The 21,531-nt window shown below is 46.5% G+C and overlaps 1 protein-coding gene across 3 annotated transcripts; it reads right to left on the bottom strand.

Moving 5' to 3' along the window:
- Positions 1-273: 273 nt before the first annotated feature.
- On the bottom strand, positions 274-17,248 carry LOC144153286 (uncharacterized). Of its 3 annotated transcripts, XM_077684939.1 has the most exons (5): positions 17,070-17,248; positions 11,467-11,521; positions 10,065-10,117; positions 8,948-9,084; positions 274-5,749 (listed from the first exon to the last, which is right to left on the bottom strand). In XM_077684939.1, exons 2-5 carry the CDS (start codon positions 11,501-11,503, stop codon positions 5,497-5,499), a joined length of 480 nt encoding a protein of 159 aa, XP_077541065.1. In that variant the 5' UTR covers positions 11,504-11,521; positions 17,070-17,248; the 3' UTR covers positions 274-5,496. The 3 variants fall into 3 exon arrangements, with proteins under 3 accessions (XP_077541065.1, XP_077541078.1, XP_077541072.1); XM_077684952.1 differs by lacking the exon at positions 11,467-11,521; XM_077684946.1 differs by lacking the exons at positions 11,467-11,521; positions 17,070-17,248 and adding an exon at positions 16,247-16,806.
- Positions 17,249-21,531: the final 4,283 nt, after the last annotated feature.

The raw sequence follows: 21,531 nt of genomic DNA, 5'->3' as shown, positions 1-21,531 counted from the left end.
CGGCTGATAGCCAAAGGGGGGCGTGTGTCCACCTTGTTATACAGAAAAGAGAACGTGCCTTCCGTTAGCACGACGAAGCGGTTAACAGATTTTGAAGACTCAGCTGACCTAACCACACTCGTTTAGTCCGGCCCAAATCGGTTTCTGGGGTTTGGGGTATCACTTCGATGAGATGCCACTGTGGGCATGAAGCGAAGTGCCGGCCGTGGTTGTCTATAATGTTTATGGTTACGGAAGGCGTTTTCTTAAAATATCTCCTCGAGTGGAGTACTGTACTTTCTATCCAATTTTTGTCTCCTGTAGTTGGTAAAAGTAGCAAACATGTATTCTTCAAATACTGAAGTACTTTGAAGTTTTCGTTCACCTTACGAACGAGAACAGGCTATGTATAGCAGTATCGCTGACGTCGAGACTCTCATCCATAATAAGGAAAAATTAAAAAAAAAAACTAGCTACGAGTCCCTTTAACCTCTTTCAGACGTTCAAGTTTATACTGACGCATAGCTCCTTCGGCTGACATTCGCGATAAACATGCGTCCCGAGGAAAATATAAACTTCCAATCCGAGCGCACTTGTACAATTGCAGGTAAAACATATTCCACTATAACTGAAGGGGACTACACAAACTTCCGCAAACAACCATCTGTCAAGATACTTCAGGTACTCGAAAAAAACATGGCTTGCGGCGGAGTTTTTTCAAGTCACTGTTTGCGGCCCCTTTCAGTTTATTTGTCGTCTGTTTTTTCAACGTATGAATGCAGGTATTTCATTGGCATATTTGTTCCTGAATTTCTTCTCGACTATGTGTTTTTGGGATATTAGTTGGTCCTAATTTTCTCTTTACCGTGAGAAAAAAAGTTATTTTCATGATGCGCAAAAAGAGCCGTTTAAGCGCCGGCATGCCCGTGCTTCAACGACGCACGAGTAGGAATTAGAGCACCGACCCACTTTTCCTTTCGAAGCTAGCCCGTGGGCTGCACTAAACCGCCGTTGGGCCCTGTGTTATGCCCCCTGTTCTAGACAGCCGCTCTGTAACATTAATAGAAAATTAACGGCTTTTGGAGCAAACCATCAGTGCCGATCGTTGAGTGCTTTGCAGAAATTAATTGCCTCGTGGGAAAAGCTCAACTAAATACGCCTAAACTGTATCCGGCAAAACGCTTGAGCGGTTACTGTTGGAAGGTCTGCCGAGGACTTTTACTGTGTAAGTTAACTTTTCCTGCTTTTTGATAGTGCAAGCTTTCTAGGGTTACGTGCCTCAAGATATCATGCGCCCGTCAGTAGCGTAACGCGTAGCGCTTGTATAATTAAAGGCCTCAAGGCCTTCATATTATGTTACAAGACCGCCTGAATTGTCGCTAAAAAAATGTTCCAGGAATCTGACACTGCGTAGCAGTAAAGCTGAGTTCAAAAGAACTTGGTGCGTAGCAGTCAAGCCCTCGTTACTGCAACCTGGTCGTTGTAAACTTTTTCTATCCCGCATTGCTCGAGCGTTGCAGTAAAGGCCACACATAAAGAAAATGATGCTGCCTGGGTGAAAACAATGCGCGCCTATCCACCCTGTGAAAGTGGTTGGAAAGCGAAGCTGTAAAGGACAACCACAACGATTACCCATGCAACGTCACCTGTGTTCAGACACGTGGCTTTACAAAGAGTGAAACCAGAGACAATTGAAATGCACTTAACCACACCCTTTATTACTTCAAAGAGATATTCTTTGCTAAGGTTAAATCAATGCAAGATTCATGAGCGGTGGTTGGTTAAGTTGTAGTGGTGAAACACATGAGTAGAAACTCTTTTTTATAAAATTAACGGAAGCTCAAAAACGGTATTAGGCGATCTCACTTTTCCTCCGTCTCATGCGCCGCCGCCGGAAGCGACGAGATCGCGGCAGTAACGGAGGAGAAGTGAGATGCCTAGCACATGCGCAAGGCGCGCATACGGCCGCTACACGTGTCGTAGGCGGAGCGCACAGCGGCGCGAGAGGTCGCGTGACGCTATGACATGGCATTCAGCGAGAACGCAGGGAGTAAACCCGCAGTTGTGCTCGGTGAGTGCACCGTCCGTCTCCTCCGTCTCCGCGTGGGCTCGTAACTCAATTGGTAAGACAACGGGCTCTCGCTCCGTTTCTCTATTCCCTCCAGGTTCGATTTCTGGCGCTGCCGGTAGCTTATTTTATTCGTTCGCGGGAGTTTTCTGTTGACACCGGTGGTCGCGACGGAACCCTTTAGGGGTATCGGTGAAAAACTTCGCTTTAAAACGGGACCGAAGAGGCAAGATCAGAACAAAGAGAAGATAAATGACAATTCTACGTCACCTAAGCACTCCTTATGATGTAGTGAGTGCGAATGCATTAGTGTTGAATTGTGGAGCGAATATGCTGGCGTTGTGTGCCCTGCCACATTTCACAGCTGCTGTGGCTGTAAGCGGTTCAATCCATAGCTGCATACACCGCACCGGTGAAATTCGTATAACGAGAGTCGCGTGAACGGCAGCGCGCTCATTCTGTGCACAGTAGTGACGTGGTGCTTATGCTGCCCCGTGTCCTGTCATGCCCATGTGTGCTCTCATTATTACCATCATCCTTTTTCATTCGCGACGTTTCCGTCCTCTTTATGTTACTATGGCTGAGAGGATTGGCCAATCGCCCTTGTTAGCTCTACATAACCATTATTAGTTTGCGGTAACGTGCTTCCGTACTCACACAATAGCTACTTGTATAATTTTTCCTGCAGTGCTAAAATTTGTCTGTAACACCCGTTGCTACCTCGAAGGCCACAACCTTCTTGCAAGGTTCACCTTCAGCCAGCTAAAATCAAGCTAGAGTGCTCGACGGGTTTAGTACTCGTCTCACATCCTGGAGGACCGGTGTTCAAATCCACATTGGGCGAAATTTGCTCTGTTTTCTTCCCTACTCAGTCACTTTGTTTATACCAGCTCCCCCTGAGAACTTTGGAGTCATTCCGAGCATTTATTGGCACGTTTTCTCTCTTTTGAGCAGTCAGCCGTTTTGTGTACCATCCGCGTGCGGGGGGGTACTTTGTGGGCCATGGGCGCCGGATTAAAAAAAAAAAAAACATATTTAACTACTACTTTCGCATTAAAAGGCCCCCGTTAATTTTTCCGCCAACAAATGATTCACGTAAGAAAACCTAGAAGGTGGAACAGATGCGATCAGAATGCGGACGCACTATCGGAGAACCGCTCGTAAGAGCTTTCTTAAAGTTTTTGCTGTCAGTTCCAATTTGGTAATGTCATAATTATTCTAACGTGTTTGTACTTTCCTTTGGTAGCGTATTATATGGGATACTGAGAGCATTCATTTGATTTTTTTTCCATGCAACAACAACAAGTCTTGCAATTGTGGAATTGCATGTACAGAACATTTACAATAAGTTTCGTTTGGTTCGCACCATTTTGTTCTAGCTTAGGGACACTTTTTGTAGTACTTTGACCCTTAGTTCACGCACGTATGGCAGTTTTATACGATTAATAGCCAGAAATGTCTGTTGAGTGGGCAGTGGTAACCGTTGGCAGTATTCCTCCATCGCCATTATGAACAAATCCGTCCGCCTACGACGAAAGAAAACAAAAAGTAGTTTTGCGCGACTCACGTCCTTGAGTTCAAAAACATCTGTGTCTAAGCAAGCGATTGCTATGCAAGAAGCTCCAAGCTTCGTTTGAGGCTATTTCAGACAAGCTAGCTTTGTGATGCCTGTCTTTCTAAGAGCCACTGAAAGAAAGCAAGTTTACATATCCTTTGTTTTGCCGTATAGGATAACAGCAGCTTCCATCTGTTTTTCAGGGTATCTACTTTCAACGTGTACGCGCGCAGTGGAAAGTACCTACTGGGGTTTCAGAAAAAAGTTTGTCAACAACGCACTGTGATTTTCAAGTTGTGCCTGTAGTTACTGGAGTGCTCTGTGCAAGGACCTCCCCTGAGCTCGCTTCAAGAAGTATAGTGGTGAAACATCGAGGATGTAACGAGCAGACTTGAAGCTTGTTTGCGCTTACATGTGCGCTAGGGCGACCATAACGCATATTGCCAACAATGTTTTTCATTTTAGCTGATTGATTGATTGTAGGGTTTAACGCGCCGACGCAACGCAGGCGATGGGGCGCGGTAGGGGAGGGCTCCGGATTTATTTTGACCACCTGGGGATCTTTAACGTGCGACGAAATCTGGTACACACGGGCGTTTTTGCTTTTCGCCTCCATCTTAAAGCGGCCGCCACAGTCGGGAATCGAACCCAGTCCTCGTGCTCAGCAGCACAACGCCTTAGCCACTGAACCACCGCGGCGGGTCTTTTCATTTTGACTATATATTGCCAATAATGTTTCTACTTTTAGCTGTGATGTGGAGCGAAGCAGTAAGATGTATAAAATTTGGTTGGAAAGTATTTAGCTCATACACGCAAACAGCGCTTTACACCGAAAGGAAAGCCCGCGGGTAAGATTAGTAAAAGTAGAGGTGCAATACTGTAGGCCTTTGCGCCTGTAATCTTGTCATTTTATTCTCCTATTGCCTGCTTTTCGAAGTGACATAACACCAATACAATGAACCAACCAGACCAATAAATGGTTTGTTCCACGTACGCAATCCCGGAAAACAAAGCGACTTTTTATTCCCCATTCAGTTACATCGTGTAGTCACTGTTCTCCTGAACATTCAGGCGTCTAGCTACCTGTTTGAATCCCTTTGCATCACAAGAATCTTGGCGGCGCTGAAACGCTCTGCAAAAAGCAACTTCTTCAGATAAAAACCTTCCTAATATGCTTAAATGGGCAGTATGATTACGTTGATGCTGGGAGGCTTCAGTTTACTTCCTATATTAATGTTTAAACAGGCCGCGTCTGCTTATCCTGCCTTCTGGCGCGGAACCTTCATGCCGGTCATTTGGTTAACAGCGTGTGGATCTACACAATCTCTGATATAAAAACCCGGGCTTGATCCACACGCAATCTGTAGTACCGACCCACGTCATAAAAGCAACACAATATACCTGGCTTATGACATAAACTTACAGGTTAATGCATAACCTTTTGCCACTGGGCGTGACTGAAAAATTTTTTCTCGAGGTCGTTGGGTAGAATACACCTGTTCATGGGACTACATACCACCATGACGACCAAGCGAGGGTCGCTTCGCAATGTCGTTGTAACTTCCCTAGCAAAGAATGGACCTGGAGGAAGAGGAGGAGGAGCAAACTTTATTAACAGTGAAGTCGAGCGGGATTGTGGTCGGGGTCCTCATTCCAGGACTCCGTCGGTGCGGCCTGCCGTCTTCGCCCTTTCAGCGAGCCAAAGCTGCTTACTCAGTCAGGTCTGAGCTGGCAAGCTCACTCTCCCACTGCTCGTGAGTTGCATTAGGGATTGGATCAAGGTCTGGGCCGTTTCTTTGGGACTAGCGGGCCGAGACGGATTGTCTAAAAGTCCAGAGCCAAGGTTCCGCATTGCTGTTTTCTCGAAGAGGCGCTAAGTGCAACCAGGCTTGTCCTAAAACGGCCGTTTGGGCCGTGCGTTGTGCAGCCTGTTGGTGTGAATGAATTGGTCGGCGTTGCTGACGTCGTCGTCATACAGGAAGGGTGTGTCCTGGTAACCGATGTTGTCGTTCACGTAATAGAAGACAGGGGCGTTGCGGCACGGTACGGAGTCCTCGGGCCGCGAGCAGGTGAGTGTGAGCTGGTTGAACATGGTCATGTTGCCGCACAGGAAGCTGAACCGTTGCAGCTGCTGCGTGTCGGAGGACCTGCGGTACACAGGAGCATAACGTGAATGACACGTGGTGCTGAATTTCGCCAAGTAGCACCGCAAGGTGCTTTCAGAATTTTTTCAGCAGCAGAACTTTAGCTACAACTCCTAAATATACTTCACTCTTGCAGTCCCGTGCGGCCGACCGGGCGGAGTTCTACACCCAAGTCATCCGAATTCAGTAATGACAGCATCGTACGGGCGTGCTTCAAAAACAACCAGTTGAGTTTGAATGGGGGTTCTCGTCTCAACAAACGCCTTTAGCTTGGAAGAGAGAGCGAGAGAGAGAATAAAGTTTCTTTACTGAGAAAAAATAAATAAACTTAAATAAACTGGAGTATTCGGGGTGGCTTCCTAGAGAGCGTGCATACTTCGATCTGTTTCTGTCTCGAGGCAAGATAATCCAAATGAACACTTACTGCTTTCCGTCTCCAGGCCAAACAACGGAATTTTCTTGCATTTCTAAATTTTTGGTTCACTACGATAATAATACCAGCGTTTTGAAGCGTTTCAGAGCTGCACTGTCTACGGGACGACTTTTCTGTCCACCTCGAAACAAGCATTTAAATTGTGAGATTTCTTTCACGAAAAACTTCCCCGTCTTTCGTATCAGAGTTGTTTCTTTCCTAAAACATCCAGAACGAAGTTTTCTGTATATTGTGTTTTTCTTAGCGGCGCTAAGTATAAACCAAATGGGGCTGAAAAAGTTTGAGTGTAGTTTTCGCGGTGCACAGCCAAAATTTTCAACAGGTTTGCTTCCCTCAAGCACGCCTGAATGACCAAACAGCGATCCTAAGGGGCAAAGTAGGCCAGTGACGAGACCCGGCATTGTATTTGACTCCAAAGCGTCGTCTACACTGTGACAACACGAAATATAAAACGCCATGCTCGCTGGCGTCACGTAACATTTTGGCCTATTTTGCCCTTATTTTACGTAGGATTGGCCATTCAGGTCCATTGTGGTGAAGCAGACATACGTGTGCTTTTAAAGCGTATGTGTAATGTCCGTTAGATTTGTAGCATGGGTTAAATTACAATGCAATTGTGTAATTGAGAAGGATTGGATATGTTTTTATGGGATCACTTTTCGCAAAATGTTCCAAAAGAAGCACTGAAGGTGTGGCCAAATGCGGATGAATCCTGTTATTTGCTCCCCTAAAAATGCCCTAATCCTTTCAGTTAATCAGTCCGAAATTTACTGCTTTCGCGGTGCAAGCATCCACAAACGTGGAGCGTGCTGAAATCCTGCCCCGGTTTAGTCAAAGACAGCCATTCGACTCCGGACATTGCTCAGTTGGGACTCTGTTATGGTTGGAAAAGATCAGCGCAAAACCGTGCTTTACTCCATTATCGCTTCCGTGCAGCTCTCGACACAGATTGTTGCACGGAATCCGGGATTTGCTGCCGCCCTGTGTTATTAAAGCGAAGCTTTCAGCTTCTCAATTATATCTGTAGTTCATCCAAAACGCAGTGCAGGAAAGCCAACTGTCTTTGGCAATGATGATGATCGTGCGTGAAGTGAAGAAAAATTAACACGCTTCCCGTGACCGGAATATAACCTGGGTGCTTCGCGTTAGGACACCGACGTCTATCCGACTGCGCCATTTTTTGGGGGGGGCAAGCTCGAAGCAGTTTGCAATTGGAAAGGCGTGCATGGACGTGCTAAACTAGACAGAGAATGCACCCCTCCATCTAAAGACGATGATGGTTGAACGCTAGCGAAAGCCGTGGAACGCCCGTATCAGTAAAGCACGAGAGAGCACAATCGCAGTGCAGTAAGCCGTCCCACATTAAGCAGGTGTTCGCATAAAGAGCGGATATCTCGACCAATAGGATCCGCTCGCTGCTGGGTTGGCTCGTTTGGTGTTGGACTTGATTTTGTAAATCTTCGAGTTCCCCATCGTTGTCGTTTCGAAAGAGGGGTAGGTGATTTTCTTATAGGAACTCACTTTGGGCATTCCCTGAAGAGATGAATGAAGAACCGGCCCACAATGCCCTAGCCCTCCACTCCCTACCCACCCACCTACTCCGACATCCTAGCCCCACTACCGGGACTCCCGACGACTCCATCCCCCCTGCCCCTCCCTCACACCACCGACGCCCGCATATGGCGCCACGTTACATACCCAGACGTACCACAATCACACCCGTATTCAGTACGTCTACCCCACCCTCTACCCATTCAACTACCAATACTGGAGATTCTCAACACCACCAGCCACGTAGTTTGGTCATGAGCGTCCAATCCTCCCCTCCCCACCCCTCTCTCCACCTCTCCTGCCCATTGGGAGCGCGTGCTGCGCTGCAGCCAGCTCAAAGAACAGGAAGCCCTGATTCTCCGGGTGAAGACTGCAGCCACGGCCCATGACTCATCTGAATAAGATGGCCACCCGTTGCTCCCCTTTTTGACCCAACTCCCTTCCCCTCTTTTATCAATAAACTCTCACAACAACAACAACGACGCCATGCATGCGTGAGGCGCTCGAATTGGCGTTTCCACCACCGAAGAATCGAAATTTTCGCGCGTTCGTGCTCACACTTCATTACTGTGTTTTCTGGAAGAAACCAAAAACATTTTGCAAAATTTTATGCCGCTTTTATTTGGTTAACAATACCGAAAACTCATTATTCAAAAATAACTTCTGTGTCTCTAATTGGGCAAATAACCGCCATGATTATCTAATTTTCTGGTGTGGACTAAAGCCCAAAAGAATACTAAAGATAACTGTCTGCGCCAGCGTCTAAATGCCCTTTTACAAAATTCCTCATTACTCAGCGGGACAGAACTTGCCATGCTTAATTACATTCGCCGAGTGCGCTTTCCTGCTGCCCTCTTTGCAAACGTTCGAAGCTGTTTACTTCAAGCGCACATCGTTCTTTCTTCAGTGTGGGTTGTTTTCATCGATTGTGTAAAATTTTCGATATCATCCAACCCCCCTAACACTTGATTCTGACATAACCTTTCCTGAATGCAGTATGATCGGTGTCAACATGAACAGCTGTAGCTAAGGAACTCTTTACGCTCATCAAACATTGCCCCCTACAGACTCTTTATCGCAACTTCATAGTATTCAATTTTACACCTGAGTAGCAGCAAAAGGTTGTCAAGACGGAAGTTCAGCACCTAAAAAGAATCAGTTGCAACTAAGCCCATGCATTTACGACAAAACAGGACACTTCCTACGAGTTTTCCTACCGAGTGCAGATATGGTAGACTCTGCAGTTGTTGTCCACGTCAGCGAAGTAGCCGTCATATCGGCATCGAAACCTCGTCCTCAGTGGCTCAAGAAGGAGTTCGGAGCCGTGGGGAAGGGAGTACGTCTGGCGTTTCATCTGCAGTATAAAAGTACGAGGAGAAAAAGAAGCAGTCAGGATCAGAACCTGCCGGGGTTTCTTGAGTAACGGGTAGCTGTTTGATAGTTTCTTTAGTCGATGGTCTGATAAGGGTTGCAATAACGAACATGTCAAAACAATAAAATAAAATTGAAAATTCATGACAAGGTTGGATAAGCATTTCAGTAAAAATAGCCCTGGCTATTTTGTACAAACATCACGCGGTCTATCCATCTGTGATATCCCTTTGGTACCACAGAGTTCGGTCCTTACACGAATTACCCACTATCCCTCAGTCATCTTGGTCTTATTCTGCGTTATTCTGCGATTTTAATAAGCAAAGGATATAACCTAAATCATACGAAATTTTCCCCTCTGAACTTGTTACACTTTTTACAAGTTTTTGACTTTTTGAGGGTGAGGGGTTTGCTTGTCGGATTCGAAAGCGTTTCGTAAAGCTCGTAACAGCCTTCGGCTCTAAAGATTGCATATTGCATTCAACCCGAGTCAGACTTTAGCACATATATGTTTTAGGTCGTACTGTAGATTCAACTAAACCATCAGAGAGCACCTCCTGTCTGCGACCACATTTGCAAGCTAACGAAGAATACAGATATAAGTAAATCCTCGCTATAACAAAATCTCTTTATTCGAAGTCCCGGTTTATTCGAAGCATTTTATGGTCCCTACAGCAGTGTGCAGAGAGTACATCACACATGTTTCAAATGAAGTATCGCTTATAATAAATCAGTTTTCGTGCCCCGAGACTTCGTTGAAGCGGCCTATTCAGGCCGCTCCTACAAGTTATCTGTTCTTAAGTCCGAGAACACACATTTCAATTACCGGTATAAAATGCAGGTTGAGGGTTTTTCTCACGCTCAGGGGAAAAGCAGTTATGAACGCGCTACCTAAATTTGGAGGTACATTTACCTGTATTTGCGAACAACTGGGCAGCAGCTTGGGCGTAATGGCCGACTTACCCTGAGCTCCTCAGCAACATCGTGCGCAGAGATGGAGGAGAGGATGACCAGACCTGCATGTCGAAATATACTCAGCGCCAAGTCAACATCAAGGTTTCCACGAAAAATAGGGAAATGATTGTACTGTTTAATGCAATGAATCACCCGAAAAAGATGGTTTAGAAGTACAAATACACGAGATCAATCAGCACAGCGTTATACCAAAGTGTCGAACTTTGGCAATATTCGAGAGCAACAATTTAACATAGTGCTAAATTTAGTACAAAATTTTGTTTTCCCGTCAAGAGAGAGAAAGAGAGAGAGACAGAGACAGAGAGACAGAGAGAGAGAGAACCTTAATAAGAGCTCAAGCGAGAATGTACGTAGTCAGGGTCTTCAGTCCAGACAACGTGAAGATGTCAGATTATTGCGGAAACAATAAATTAAATTTATTATCCTTTCCATTCAGTGAAATAACAAATTAGAAACTCATTTACAAATTAAGGAATTAATGAATCAGTGACTGAAAGAATGGACGGCTGAATCGACGCATTGCAACCTACCGCAAAGAAAGTTTATCAAAAATTATTTTACATACCTCGACAACAAAATCTAGTAGGTGTTTTTGTCAAGACTTTGACATGCTGAGCTTCTAATATGGCATCATTTAGCAATAACACACTTTTTATCGGTATAAAGCAGGCTTGCGCAATAGAGAGTGAGAAAGAGAGAGAGAAGAAGCTTTCTCTTTCTATCTCTCGCGCGAGCAAAATTTTGCTTAACGCACAAAAACATGTACAACGAATACAAGCACCATCTAAATACTGCGGACAGCAGCTTCAAGTTGATAAGTTTTTTACTGGATCTTTATATCTGCGACTTCAGGACGGGAAAATTAAGTGCTTACCTAATATTTCCGTCCAGAAGAAACGTGTGACATCTAAGTTGACTTTCCAAAAATATAAATATGTAGGCGAAGTTTTTAGAGTAATGACAGTTACCACATGACACAAAGGGCTCGCAACAGCTTTATGCGTATGGTTGTATACATTTTACGAACAGGATTGTGGCGTGGCTCCGAAAAATTTGCATCGTCACAACCACAAGTCAGGGGCTACCAGTTCCACCCGTTGCTGGGTCGACAAGTTTGAAGGGGGGGCAAAGTGTAACAAATGCTGGGTTGCTTCGTGTTAAAACGCATCGCCAGCTATAAGTTCGCTCACGGTCTTAGGTGATCGCCGGCTGCGACAGCCTGCAGCCCACCTTGACCGTTAAAAATGCGCAAATGGACTTGATTCAGCTGTGAGGTGCAGTAGAAGCCTCGCATAGCTGCGTAGAGCGATCCCCTGGCCCTGCCTACCCGGCGATCTTGTAACGTTGTACACTGCATGCACTGCACAGCACTCTCCCAAAGGCGCCTTACCGACAACGAAGAAACTCAGGCCGCTTGCTTGGCACATCTTGAAGAAGCGCACGAACTGTAAGCCGAGAAGAGGGTAGGGAAACCTTTGTATATCCTCGGTGCACCCAGGCAAGCAGCAGACACTGAGCTCACTGCGAGTGCAACCCGGACCTTTTATAGCGCACAGGGCATTTTTGGCGCTAGGAGCGCGTCGGGACTGCGTCAAAACGTGTCGGAACTGTCGACTTTCCTTGTATGATTTAGCGTGGTCTGTTAGCGGTCTTCCCCACGGGCAGTTCAAGAGAGCCTTCCTGGGCCGTGATTCTCTGGGCACTAGTTCTGTTTGTGGCCCCACGCGGAGGAGGAAGCACGCGCAATTTGCTCCCCCCCGTGCCGAATTTACTCAAGTGCCACAAAACCCCGAAGCTAAACTGGGACCCCAGCGTACCATTATGAAACAGTTAACAAGAAAACAATATGCGATGAAACATGAATGGCCACGCGGAACGCAGTTAACCAACGCACGGGGAGAAAACAGCACGGCTACAAAGTAAAGTGCGACAACAGCATTTCAGAAGTGTTGTCGTACGTAGGACCTGAGACGTGTGAACCAAGACGTATGAAGAAAACGTGAGACGTCGTACGTAGGACGTAAGACCTAAGAACAAAACGGTACAACATGCTTTTAATGATAATGCAAGTGCACCAAAAGGCGGACATGTGAGGAGAATTTCAGAAAACCCGAAGATGCGTTTTTCTATATAAGCGTCCGAACTTACTGTTTTTCTGATTTTTATTTAAACGTGCTTGCCCGTTGCATCTACACCATAGTATAAATCATAATATGTATTGTGTTTATTTACACGTGTAACGAACACCTTTGGTTAATTTTTGAAAGCTGTAACTTAAGTGCTCCTTGTAATATTTAGGTGCAAATTTCGAAAAAAAAAATTGGGCTCTGAGCCAAATTTGACACATTAATAGAAAAAAATAACATTCTTGTCAGGAACAAAATTGTTTTAGAGAAAAGTACGCCACGCGTAATATGAGCGTAAAATTTACCAGTCGCCCCGCATTAATATTTTCGTAGATAGATGTCGCTAAATTTGGCCGAGGCGCAGGGCAGCTAGCGCCGGGGATCTGCGTTGTCGCGTTCGAAGAAATTTTTAAATTAAAGGATGTTTTTTTTCCAGGGGCAGATTGGTAAATCTGGGCATTTCAGTCATCAGGTAATGATACAAAAAAATTCAAGCAAATCGAAGAGGTCGATCAATCACTCCTTGTTCGGTCTTCTTGTTGTTCGAGAGTCCTTGTTCAAAGCTCTCGTACTGTGTAGTTCCCCCCTTTGTCCTGAGTTTTTCTGCGCTTTTAGTCACCATGTCTCCATACAAACTTGCCCATGTGCACTTGTCGGGGCTCCTATGATTGTTTGATCTTACCGGAAAGCATCCCAGTGCAAACCCAAATGTGCCATACAACTAAACGGAGCGGCAAAACATAATTTGGCGAGAACAGCAACACGGTGTACAGTCGGTAAAAAGCTCGTCTATAACGCGGCTTTTTGTGCTTCCGGCCTTCTACGGTGTTGGCTTAAAATAATTTAGAGAAAGTTAGTGCACCATTCTGAAGTTTACGCCGACCACTTCAGTCCCCGACACTTGTTTGAAGAGTATCCGTCAGCACTTTCCAGATACGGCCAGTTGAAGTAGAAATCGCTGCTATAGACAAGCGTTTTACCGACTGTACAGCGGGGAAACTTCCCTCTCAATAGAAACGAACAGCACGCAAAGCAAAACGCTGAAAACTGAGTGCTGTTGAATGTCGCAAAGTGGGCAGTCTGCGGCTGCGCACTTTGCTGACGTAAACAACTGCCATTTTTTATTCGGCACCATTTCTGTCACCTATAGAGGACTGTTGTCTGACAGAGGCAAAACAAAAACAAGAGCACGCAAGATATATCCAGCGATGCACGCTACTTCGCGATGATATTCGCACACCCAAGCTCTTAAGCCGCTCTATGGTTTTACACTTCTGCGTTTCTATCGTTTTTTATTTTCTTTTTGCAAAGAAGGGCGCTTTCCCTTCTTTACCCAAGACACGGCTGCACCGCTTGCCGTGCGCGCATATAAGGTACTCATGCACCTGTCACGTGAGCTCATTGGTTGAAGCATTGTGCTACTGAGCACAAGAAACGGCGATCGATCCCGCCCGGATATGGGAATGACCGGAGTGTAATACACTCGGCGCACGTTAATCATCTCCAGGAGATCTCAATTAGTCAGTAGTCCTACACTGCGACTAGCCCTCGCTAGAACAGCGGTAGCTTTGCCGCGCAAGGCCAGAAATGAACTTTTGGTTGTAGCGTGGGGCCTAGACGGAAGTGGTAAGTAATTCATCCTATTGCTTAACGGTGGGTTCAGACTACCGACGTAGCGGGCATATCGAAGCCTAAGACACAAGAAACGGCGTTTTACGTAGGTCGGTTGGGTGGTAAGTCAATGACGTCAGTAATAAAAATATCATGGCAGTTGCGATAGCAGTCTTAACAGGGCGTAAGATGTCCTAAGCCGGCTTAGGAATGTTCCGTCGCCACCCCGCTTAGCTCACGCGCGAGGGATTCAACATGCTCTAAAATAGGTTGTCGATGGGTATACAGTATGGGGCAGTCTTCGCTTACGCCTCTTGTGCCCGTTTCCTTTCCTAGCCACGTTGGCGTCTAATGTGTACTCAAACGTATGCGTCACCTGACAGGCACGAAAATCCTGTTTATGTGGAAGGAAATGTTGTCTTAGGTGTTTTCTAAAATGGTTGCAGTTGCCGGTAATGCCGTTTCGGGGCAGAGTAGTTTCCACACGTGTTCTTCTGTCACCATCCCAAACATACACGCACATTTATTTTTGAATTGCGTATAGCATTTATGTTCACCCCTTACAAAAATTTTTGTTGAGTTTCAATCGATATTTGAATTGACTCAACAAGTATTGTTCAGTACCCAAAGAATTCTATTGTAATTCTGTTGAGAATTTGTTGAGTTCCTGTGGAAAAGTGGCCACCGTGTTTTCATTGATTTTCCATTGAGTTTATTACGCCGAATTCCCCCTGAGTTCCACTTGAGAGTAAACGAAATTTCGTATTGATATTTTGTCGAGGTTTTTACTTTTACGAGTGCTCGCTGTCTTTTTGTTGATGTTTAGTTGAACGGTTTTTGTGCTCAGTTTCTGTTGCGGTGAAAGCACTTGTTTATTGAAACACCTATCGTTGGTAGACCGTGCTATCCATAGTTAAACACCAGAGCTCAATTGAAGGTTTATTGTTCTTGCTCTAAGAAATCGTGTAGTGGCACAAAAATGAAAACAAAAGTCACGAGACTAACCGAATAAGAACTCAACGAAATGTCAACAGAAATTCAGCAACCATTTTCTCAAGGGACTGGCCTGCTTTGTCGATGCAAGCTGAGTGGTGAAACGAAGTATGATGGTAGGCTGTTTTACTTTTATTGCGTACAATTTCAGGATGTTTGTATACATTAAAAGTGGCAACGAAGATGACATGCGCAGGGGCCGAATGTCGCCGCGACAACTGATTCCCTTAGTACTGCTGCGGTAACTTCTTGAGGACTATTTATCCTTTTTTATCCTTTAGTAAAGTACCGACCCTGAATACTTGTGCAGCTGCGCTCGGGAAGGCTGTTAACTCTGCAACCTTAGTTTAGCATCACTCTCTTCTCGTGCATGTGCTATGTAGGCGTAGGCAAAGCCAACACTTTTTCTGCTAACGACGAGTGTGGGCTTCGCTGCGTACTGAACGCTTGATGGGAGCAATCTGAGGCCACACTGTCGCTGAACCATTGGTGGCTTGATAGGTTCATTTTCTTACGGATAGGTTTTATTGTTAGATAGTGAAAATAATAAGATGAAAATCCTGGCTCGCAGAAAACCCGGCTACTGTAGCTCAGTTAGTTAAAAAAACAGCAAAAAACCATATGCCCTCCGTACACAACGATCAAACGAAAAAAATATTCGCAGAGGACCACCCCAAGGCGATTAGACTCACAGCGAAGCCGTTGACGTACAGCAATGCGATTACAATGATTTTTGGAGGACACACAATACTTCATGCGGAGCGTTCTAAAGGGGTAGTTCTAAAAGGAGGAGGAGGAAACTTTATTAACATAAAAATGGTGACTCGGTCTAAGTGGGGGCGGGTGGGGAGGGTGGTGTCAAGGAATTTGGGTCAAGTTTACATTCGCAGATGGACGCCATAAGAAAAAAGCCGATCCTGGGCTCGTGCCCATTTGTTGGCATGGGCTTAGGGTAGGTCAGTGCGTACTGCGAGCACTGTGCCTGTTGTAGCTGCACGGCCGTCGGGCGCGTTGAGCCTAAACAGGCCAACTGGCATAAGCGACATTGTCTTCTGTGACTCTGCTTGTCGAGCATACCCAATGTTTCATGAAACGAGTACTATCAACCGTAACAAACATTACCCAGGCACAGGTAAAAAAAAGGGAGGGTGGACAGCGGTCCAGAGCAGCATGGTGACGCCATCTAGGAGGACTGACAGCGAACAAGGCGTTCCGCAGTTCGCTTTGGCTCTAGTAGGCATACTTACGCCACGAAACACACGATTCAGCAGGATAATCAAAATTATGGCTTAAATTGCTTAATTTCTCAGTGAATAAAGCATCATTTACTGCCGTACAAGCACTTAGGGGCACTATAAAACACCAAATATTTCGAATAAAACAAACTTGTATTTTGTCGGCATTGGCTGTTTAAGTTCTACAATTAAGTAGAGGACTTACCGCCTCTCATATAAGCCGGTCCCGCTCCTACTGTTGCGACTTAGAACATGAGCAGAATCAAAAGGTTGTAAAGAAGGAGAAGGAATCCACCTCATCACATTAATTCGTGTTTTTATCTTGACAAATGTCTCCGAGCTTGATTCAAAGTTAGGGCTTGCATAGGCTGCCCCATTGGCCACGAGCACGTCGTATGCCGGGGCGAACTTATGACTGATGTCAACCCCTTTCGCTTACCAAACTGCACCCTTCATGTAGGCATTTTGTATGGCTTAGTAATTTAAAAACGCAACTTACACAGCCAGAAGCTTCTAAATCATGCATAGCAGTCCTAAACTACAAAGTCATCACATGGAGTTGTCCAATCCAGCTCCTATATGCGCGTGACAGAGTGGTGGTAGAGTGATCACGTAAGGTGGGTGTGACATAGGTACACTTCGCGTTCTTGGAGAAAAGCTGCTCTATGAACAAGCGATGCGTTTGGGAAGTAACCAGACAAATCTCGCGGTCTTCGATTAATGCGTTCAGAGATATACCGGTGCGTGTTCTCAGCTGCACATTGAGCTCATGTTGCCGTTCGGTTTCATCTTTCTCTGGAGTATGAAGAAAGGCCCTGTTGTGCTGCAACCTGAGTCAAAAGAGTCCGGGGAAGGAGACGACAGCTGCAAATCACGCTGTACGCATGTGACGGCAGGGTTCGCAGCTGCCGCCGTGCGAACACAGGCGATCCTAACACGCAGGTGCATGCAAGCTCGACCAAGCTAGCAGTCCAATGCGCGCTAATCACACGCGTTGCACAGGCACACGCAGGCAATACTTTACTCACTGGCCAGTCAAAGTGGCCGAGCTTAAAGCTCGCACTGCCTCTGCAAAAGACAGCTGAGTTGGTCAACACGCTCGCCCCTGTGAATGAGCTGCTTCGTGGCCGCGTGCGAGCCGGAGAAAATTGGTCCGCGTCGGTTTCGAACGCACTCCTGTGGCGCCGAAGACGCAGCAGCGCCTGCGAGCGGGAATTCGCATGTTCTGTTCTTTTTCTCCCACATTTTTTCCCCTTCTTTCTGGCCGCAGCAACAAAACGCACTCGAGGGGCTTTGTTATGTAAGGCGGAAAACATTGTTCTCGACAAACATTTCACGACGTTCATTTTTTTTCTCCTTTAGCTGCCATTGTCCTATGCTCTAGAAAGTGGAGCTTTCCGGTTGCGTTGCACGACCGCAGTGCCTCTGCGTGTGAGATGTATCCGAGGTGGGTCGCTCATCTCCAGGCATTTATGCTGCGATCTGGGCGTCCGCGGAGAAAAACGCCACAATGTGGTAACGCTTTCCCGCTGCGGTCTTGAAATGGTGGCACTTTCTTTGCGCTGAGTGCTTATGCCTTCATCCGGGATTTTGGGCGACATTTTTTTGCTTCAGGCGAGTTCATGTGACGGACAAAATTTGCATTGATACCCTTTGACTGCGCATCAAATCACACGGCTTTCATTCCCTGTGTGTACATACATCACTTGACATCAGTGTTCGTCGTCCACGTATTAGCTCACAGATAAACAGAGTGAAAATGGAATCGACTGAAAATAAAAGTGAAACGAAAAGAACAAAAATTTCCAGAGCCCCGCTGCAAACATGTAACAATGATCTTGTGACAAAACGCGCCACTCTAGTGGCAAAATCATATCATTGGGACCCACCCTTATCTGAACCCATCGACGCGGTCTGAAATTACGAACTGTGCGTCATTTAGCTTGAGTTCACCGTGATGCAGATTTCTTTTGTGCCTTTATACACCTTTTACATACTGTTCTGATAATCCGTCCTGTAAAAATAACAATGAAGCTGTAAAATGTGTCTTCTTGAGGTTTTTCGAAAGGCAAAATTAATTGTAATCTCCGGCTTGGTCCGGCAGAATCGCAGACGAACCATAGAAGAAATAATGGAGCATTGCTATTGCTATAGGAAACAACCACAATAAAAAAGAAAAAAAAAGAAAAAAAGACAATAACACGCATTATTTGAATTCCTTATCGGTAGAGCGTGCATTTATTTCTTACCTGTGTCAGCAAACGCTTTTGTGGGCATTTTTGGTGCCCTTCGCGGATGTTTACACTCACTACGATGTTCTCAGCCAAGCCAGCTTCGAAGGTGATGCAAACACTCATCTCATAATTTCCACCATGGCATGAGGTTAAAGCACGCGTTTCCAAAGGCGGGCGAGGTCCCGCCTATCCCGCTCCTAAATCAGGTATGCACGTGGTGGTCCGAACGAAGACTGTCCAAACTCCGCCGCACTGTGTCGCGTTTTAAAGATGTTAGTTTTTCCTGGGATACGTCGGTCCGCCCGTCTGTCCGTCCGTCCGTCTGTCCTTCCGTCTGTCCGTCTGTCCGTCCGTCCACCCGCCCGGCCAAAAAGAGTTGAAAGAATGCTTGAACACGCAGCACGTATAAACATGACCTTTCGAAGCTACTCAAGCTGCTGGCATTACTCATACATGTCCACAGTATTCAGTGCAGAGAAACCACAGACATTCGAGGCAAAATATCAGTTCATAACCGGGAGTACCAGCCTTCTTTTTATTGTGAAAACACTTTGGATTGGTTTTCACGAGAGCAAATGAAAAAAAAAAAAAAAACTACGGGCTTAAAAACTATGTCGAAGAGGGGCGAGATAAGAGCAAGCAAGTGCTAAAACAAACGATGTCGGCTCGAGCTCTTCCGACAACAGTGTTCAGTAACAAAGGGTACCAAGAGATGGCGTGCAAGCAGTGCGAACGCCAAAAAATTGAATTGAATTAGGTAAACCTTCATGGCCTTCACCCCAAGAGGAACGAGAGAATAAAGGAAGGGTACGAGGGTACGAGGAGAAGGAGCTACGTGGTGGTGGTGGCAGTTGATTATCACACTTCGATGGCATTTCCAGTGAAGCGAAGAGATGAGCGCCTAGTTCTGCCCCAAACAATTGCCACAGCATTCCCTCGCTACAAGGTACGGCCACCTACGCCGAAACAAGCGAAGACTCTCCAAATTTAAATCTCCAGTGAGGCCCTATTTATTATGAAAGTCGCCCCCAGCATCGAACACGGCAGCACGCCTGCTGGGCCGTATCAGAGCTTCGGTGAACCCACTTAGCCGTGGCAAGGATAGCCTGCCCCGTCGTTGATAACTCCACTGGTTTAGAACAACGAGTCATGTCCTCCCAGATCATGCAATTCCCGCTGGAAAACAGTCTAGCAATCCCGCCGACGCATTTCGTAACTCCGAGCAGTTATAATTCGCCTTGCGGGTTTCCCGAAAGTGCCGTATTTTTTGCACTGTACCACTCCTGTATGAGCCTTTGAATAGGCTTACAGTATGAATAAATAAAAAAAAATGAAAATGAAGCCCATAAAAAACTTCCACGCATTGGCTCAACAGAAACTCGCAGGCATACCCCCCCCCCCTCTCTCTCTCTCTATCCTTGCCGCGAAGGAAACTTCTGTTTCGACATACGAAGTGGCTCCCACAAATCCCTGCCGAGTTTCATCCATATATACGGCAACCCCCGTAGAACATCCTCACGCACACTTCTAGCTTATCGTATCTCCACTGGACCTCCCATCATGAAGACTAGGATAATGGGCACCAGGGAAACACCCCTCATCATCTTACAGGGTGCAGGACGTTGCGGAAGAGATACGGGACGTTGCGGAAGACTATAGTGTTCCGCAGCGTCCTGTATGACCAGGCCGAATACCGATAACACCTGTGACCCTCAAAAGTTCAATTCGAAAAACGGTGTCATAAGATAGGCCACTGCGAGGATGTGCGTACTTTGCCCCTATTACGGAGCTATGCCAAACTGCCCCCCCTCTAGACTTTACCAACCCCACCCTCACAACCCCGGGCCTAGGGTATGATTGCTACGCCACCTGTTGCAACGGCAAAGGCTCTCATTCCAGCGCCTGTAGATAGAGCGGTTGGAGGAAATAAGCCTATCAGCGCGTGCCGCCTCGCTTCCCACAAAACAGCCCAGCAATCACATACTGCTTCACGAGCACCGGTCAACTATCATTGAAATCCTAGCTACACCATCGCTAATCAATCACCTCCGTCAGAATTTCCCACCACCCACCAACGACAAGGTTTGCCCGATCGCAAAACCAGGGCTGCCGAATCCCGGGACACAGAGCAATCACTAGACTCACAGGCTCGACAACTTCAAAATGTGAGCCAGCCATTATCCTCCTCCCCTCTTCCCAACGCACTCAAGCCTGCCTCCATTCCCACCGCTTAGAGAAAGCGAGAGAGAGAGAGAGAGAGAGAGAGAGAGAGAGAGAGAGAGAGAGAGAGGAGAGAGAGAGAGAGAGAGAGAGAGAGAGAGAGAGAGAGAGAGTATACGTGTTTATTGCGGAAAGCAATGTTGAGGAGTCCTTAGTCCAAGACCCCTTGAGCTTTTCCAGCCTCAACAGCCCTCAACACCAGCAGTCGCTGATTATTGAGGTCGGACCTGGTCAGAGCTCTCTCCCAAAGTTAGTAAGAAGAAAAGGATGGATTTCGCGAATGTAGTGGGGCGTGGGCGCAGCCACCTACCATATGAAAGAGCGTCCCGGGGGCTTCGCAGAAGCAGCATTGCTGGAAATATACGGTGGGGTGCAATATATGGAATTTATTGGGATGGGGAAAGGTATTTGTTTGCAGTACACGGAGCTGCTGTTCCTCTCCTTTCATTAGGTATTTATGCGGTGCTGGGTAGATGACGCCTTTTAGCTTATAGTGTTGAGTTATTTCATGATACGTGATCAACGGGGTTGGCCTATCCTGCTGGCTTCCCGGGGCCCGGCGGGATGACTCTCGGGCCAACAAGTGGGCGATTTCGTTGCCCGGGTCGGCAGAGTGGGCGGTTTCCCCTATGATCCTGATGGATCTGTCTGGTGGATGCTGGCAAATGATTTGGTGGGTTGTCCGGTGAATTCGCCCGCACGAGAAGTTACGGCAGGCTTGCTGCGAATATGTGATGATTACTTGGCTTTAGTTCGCGTGATGGCGAGAGCGATGGCCGCTTTTTCCGCTTGTAAGGATCGTATCCGGGTAGGATTAGGCTGCTGACGTGCTTATTGGGCTGGACAACCACGGCTGTCGTTGCTCTTATGCCGGGATAGGAAGATGCGTCCGTGTAGGCTGTGTTTGGTTCCTTCCCGTAGTATGTGTGGACGGCCTTGGCCCCACCGCTGAGTCAGGTTCCTATCGCGATGCGCCTGCACCCTCTTTCTGTTATAATGAAACTAACCAACACCCTACTTTCATTGCAAACGCCAA

This window comes from Haemaphysalis longicornis, unplaced genomic scaffold (assembly GCF_048455015.1).
Source record: "Haemaphysalis longicornis isolate Haplotype H1 unplaced genomic scaffold, Haemaphysalis longicornis Haplotype H1 scaffold_1, whole genome shotgun sequence".
Taxonomy (NCBI): Eukaryota; Metazoa; Arthropoda; class Arachnida; order Ixodida; family Ixodidae; genus Haemaphysalis; species Haemaphysalis longicornis.
The sequence above is the reverse complement of the archived record's forward strand: the minus strand, read 5'-3'. Positions and strand labels throughout refer to the sequence as shown.

Excerpts from the sequence above, each read along its gene's own strand:
- LOC144153286 (XM_077684939.1), bottom strand. The coding sequence starts at position 11,503 with ATGTGCCAAGCAAGCGGCCTGAGTTTCTTCGTTGTCG. Across the intron at positions 9,085-10,064 it reads ATGTTGCTGAGGAGCTCAGG|ATGAAACGCCAGACGTACTC; the intron begins GTAAGTCGGCCA and ends TTTATACTGCAG. Across the intron at positions 5,750-8,947 it reads GTCTACCATATCTGCACTCG|GTCCTCCGACACGCAGCAGC; the intron begins GTAGGAAAACTC and ends TGTGTACCGCAG.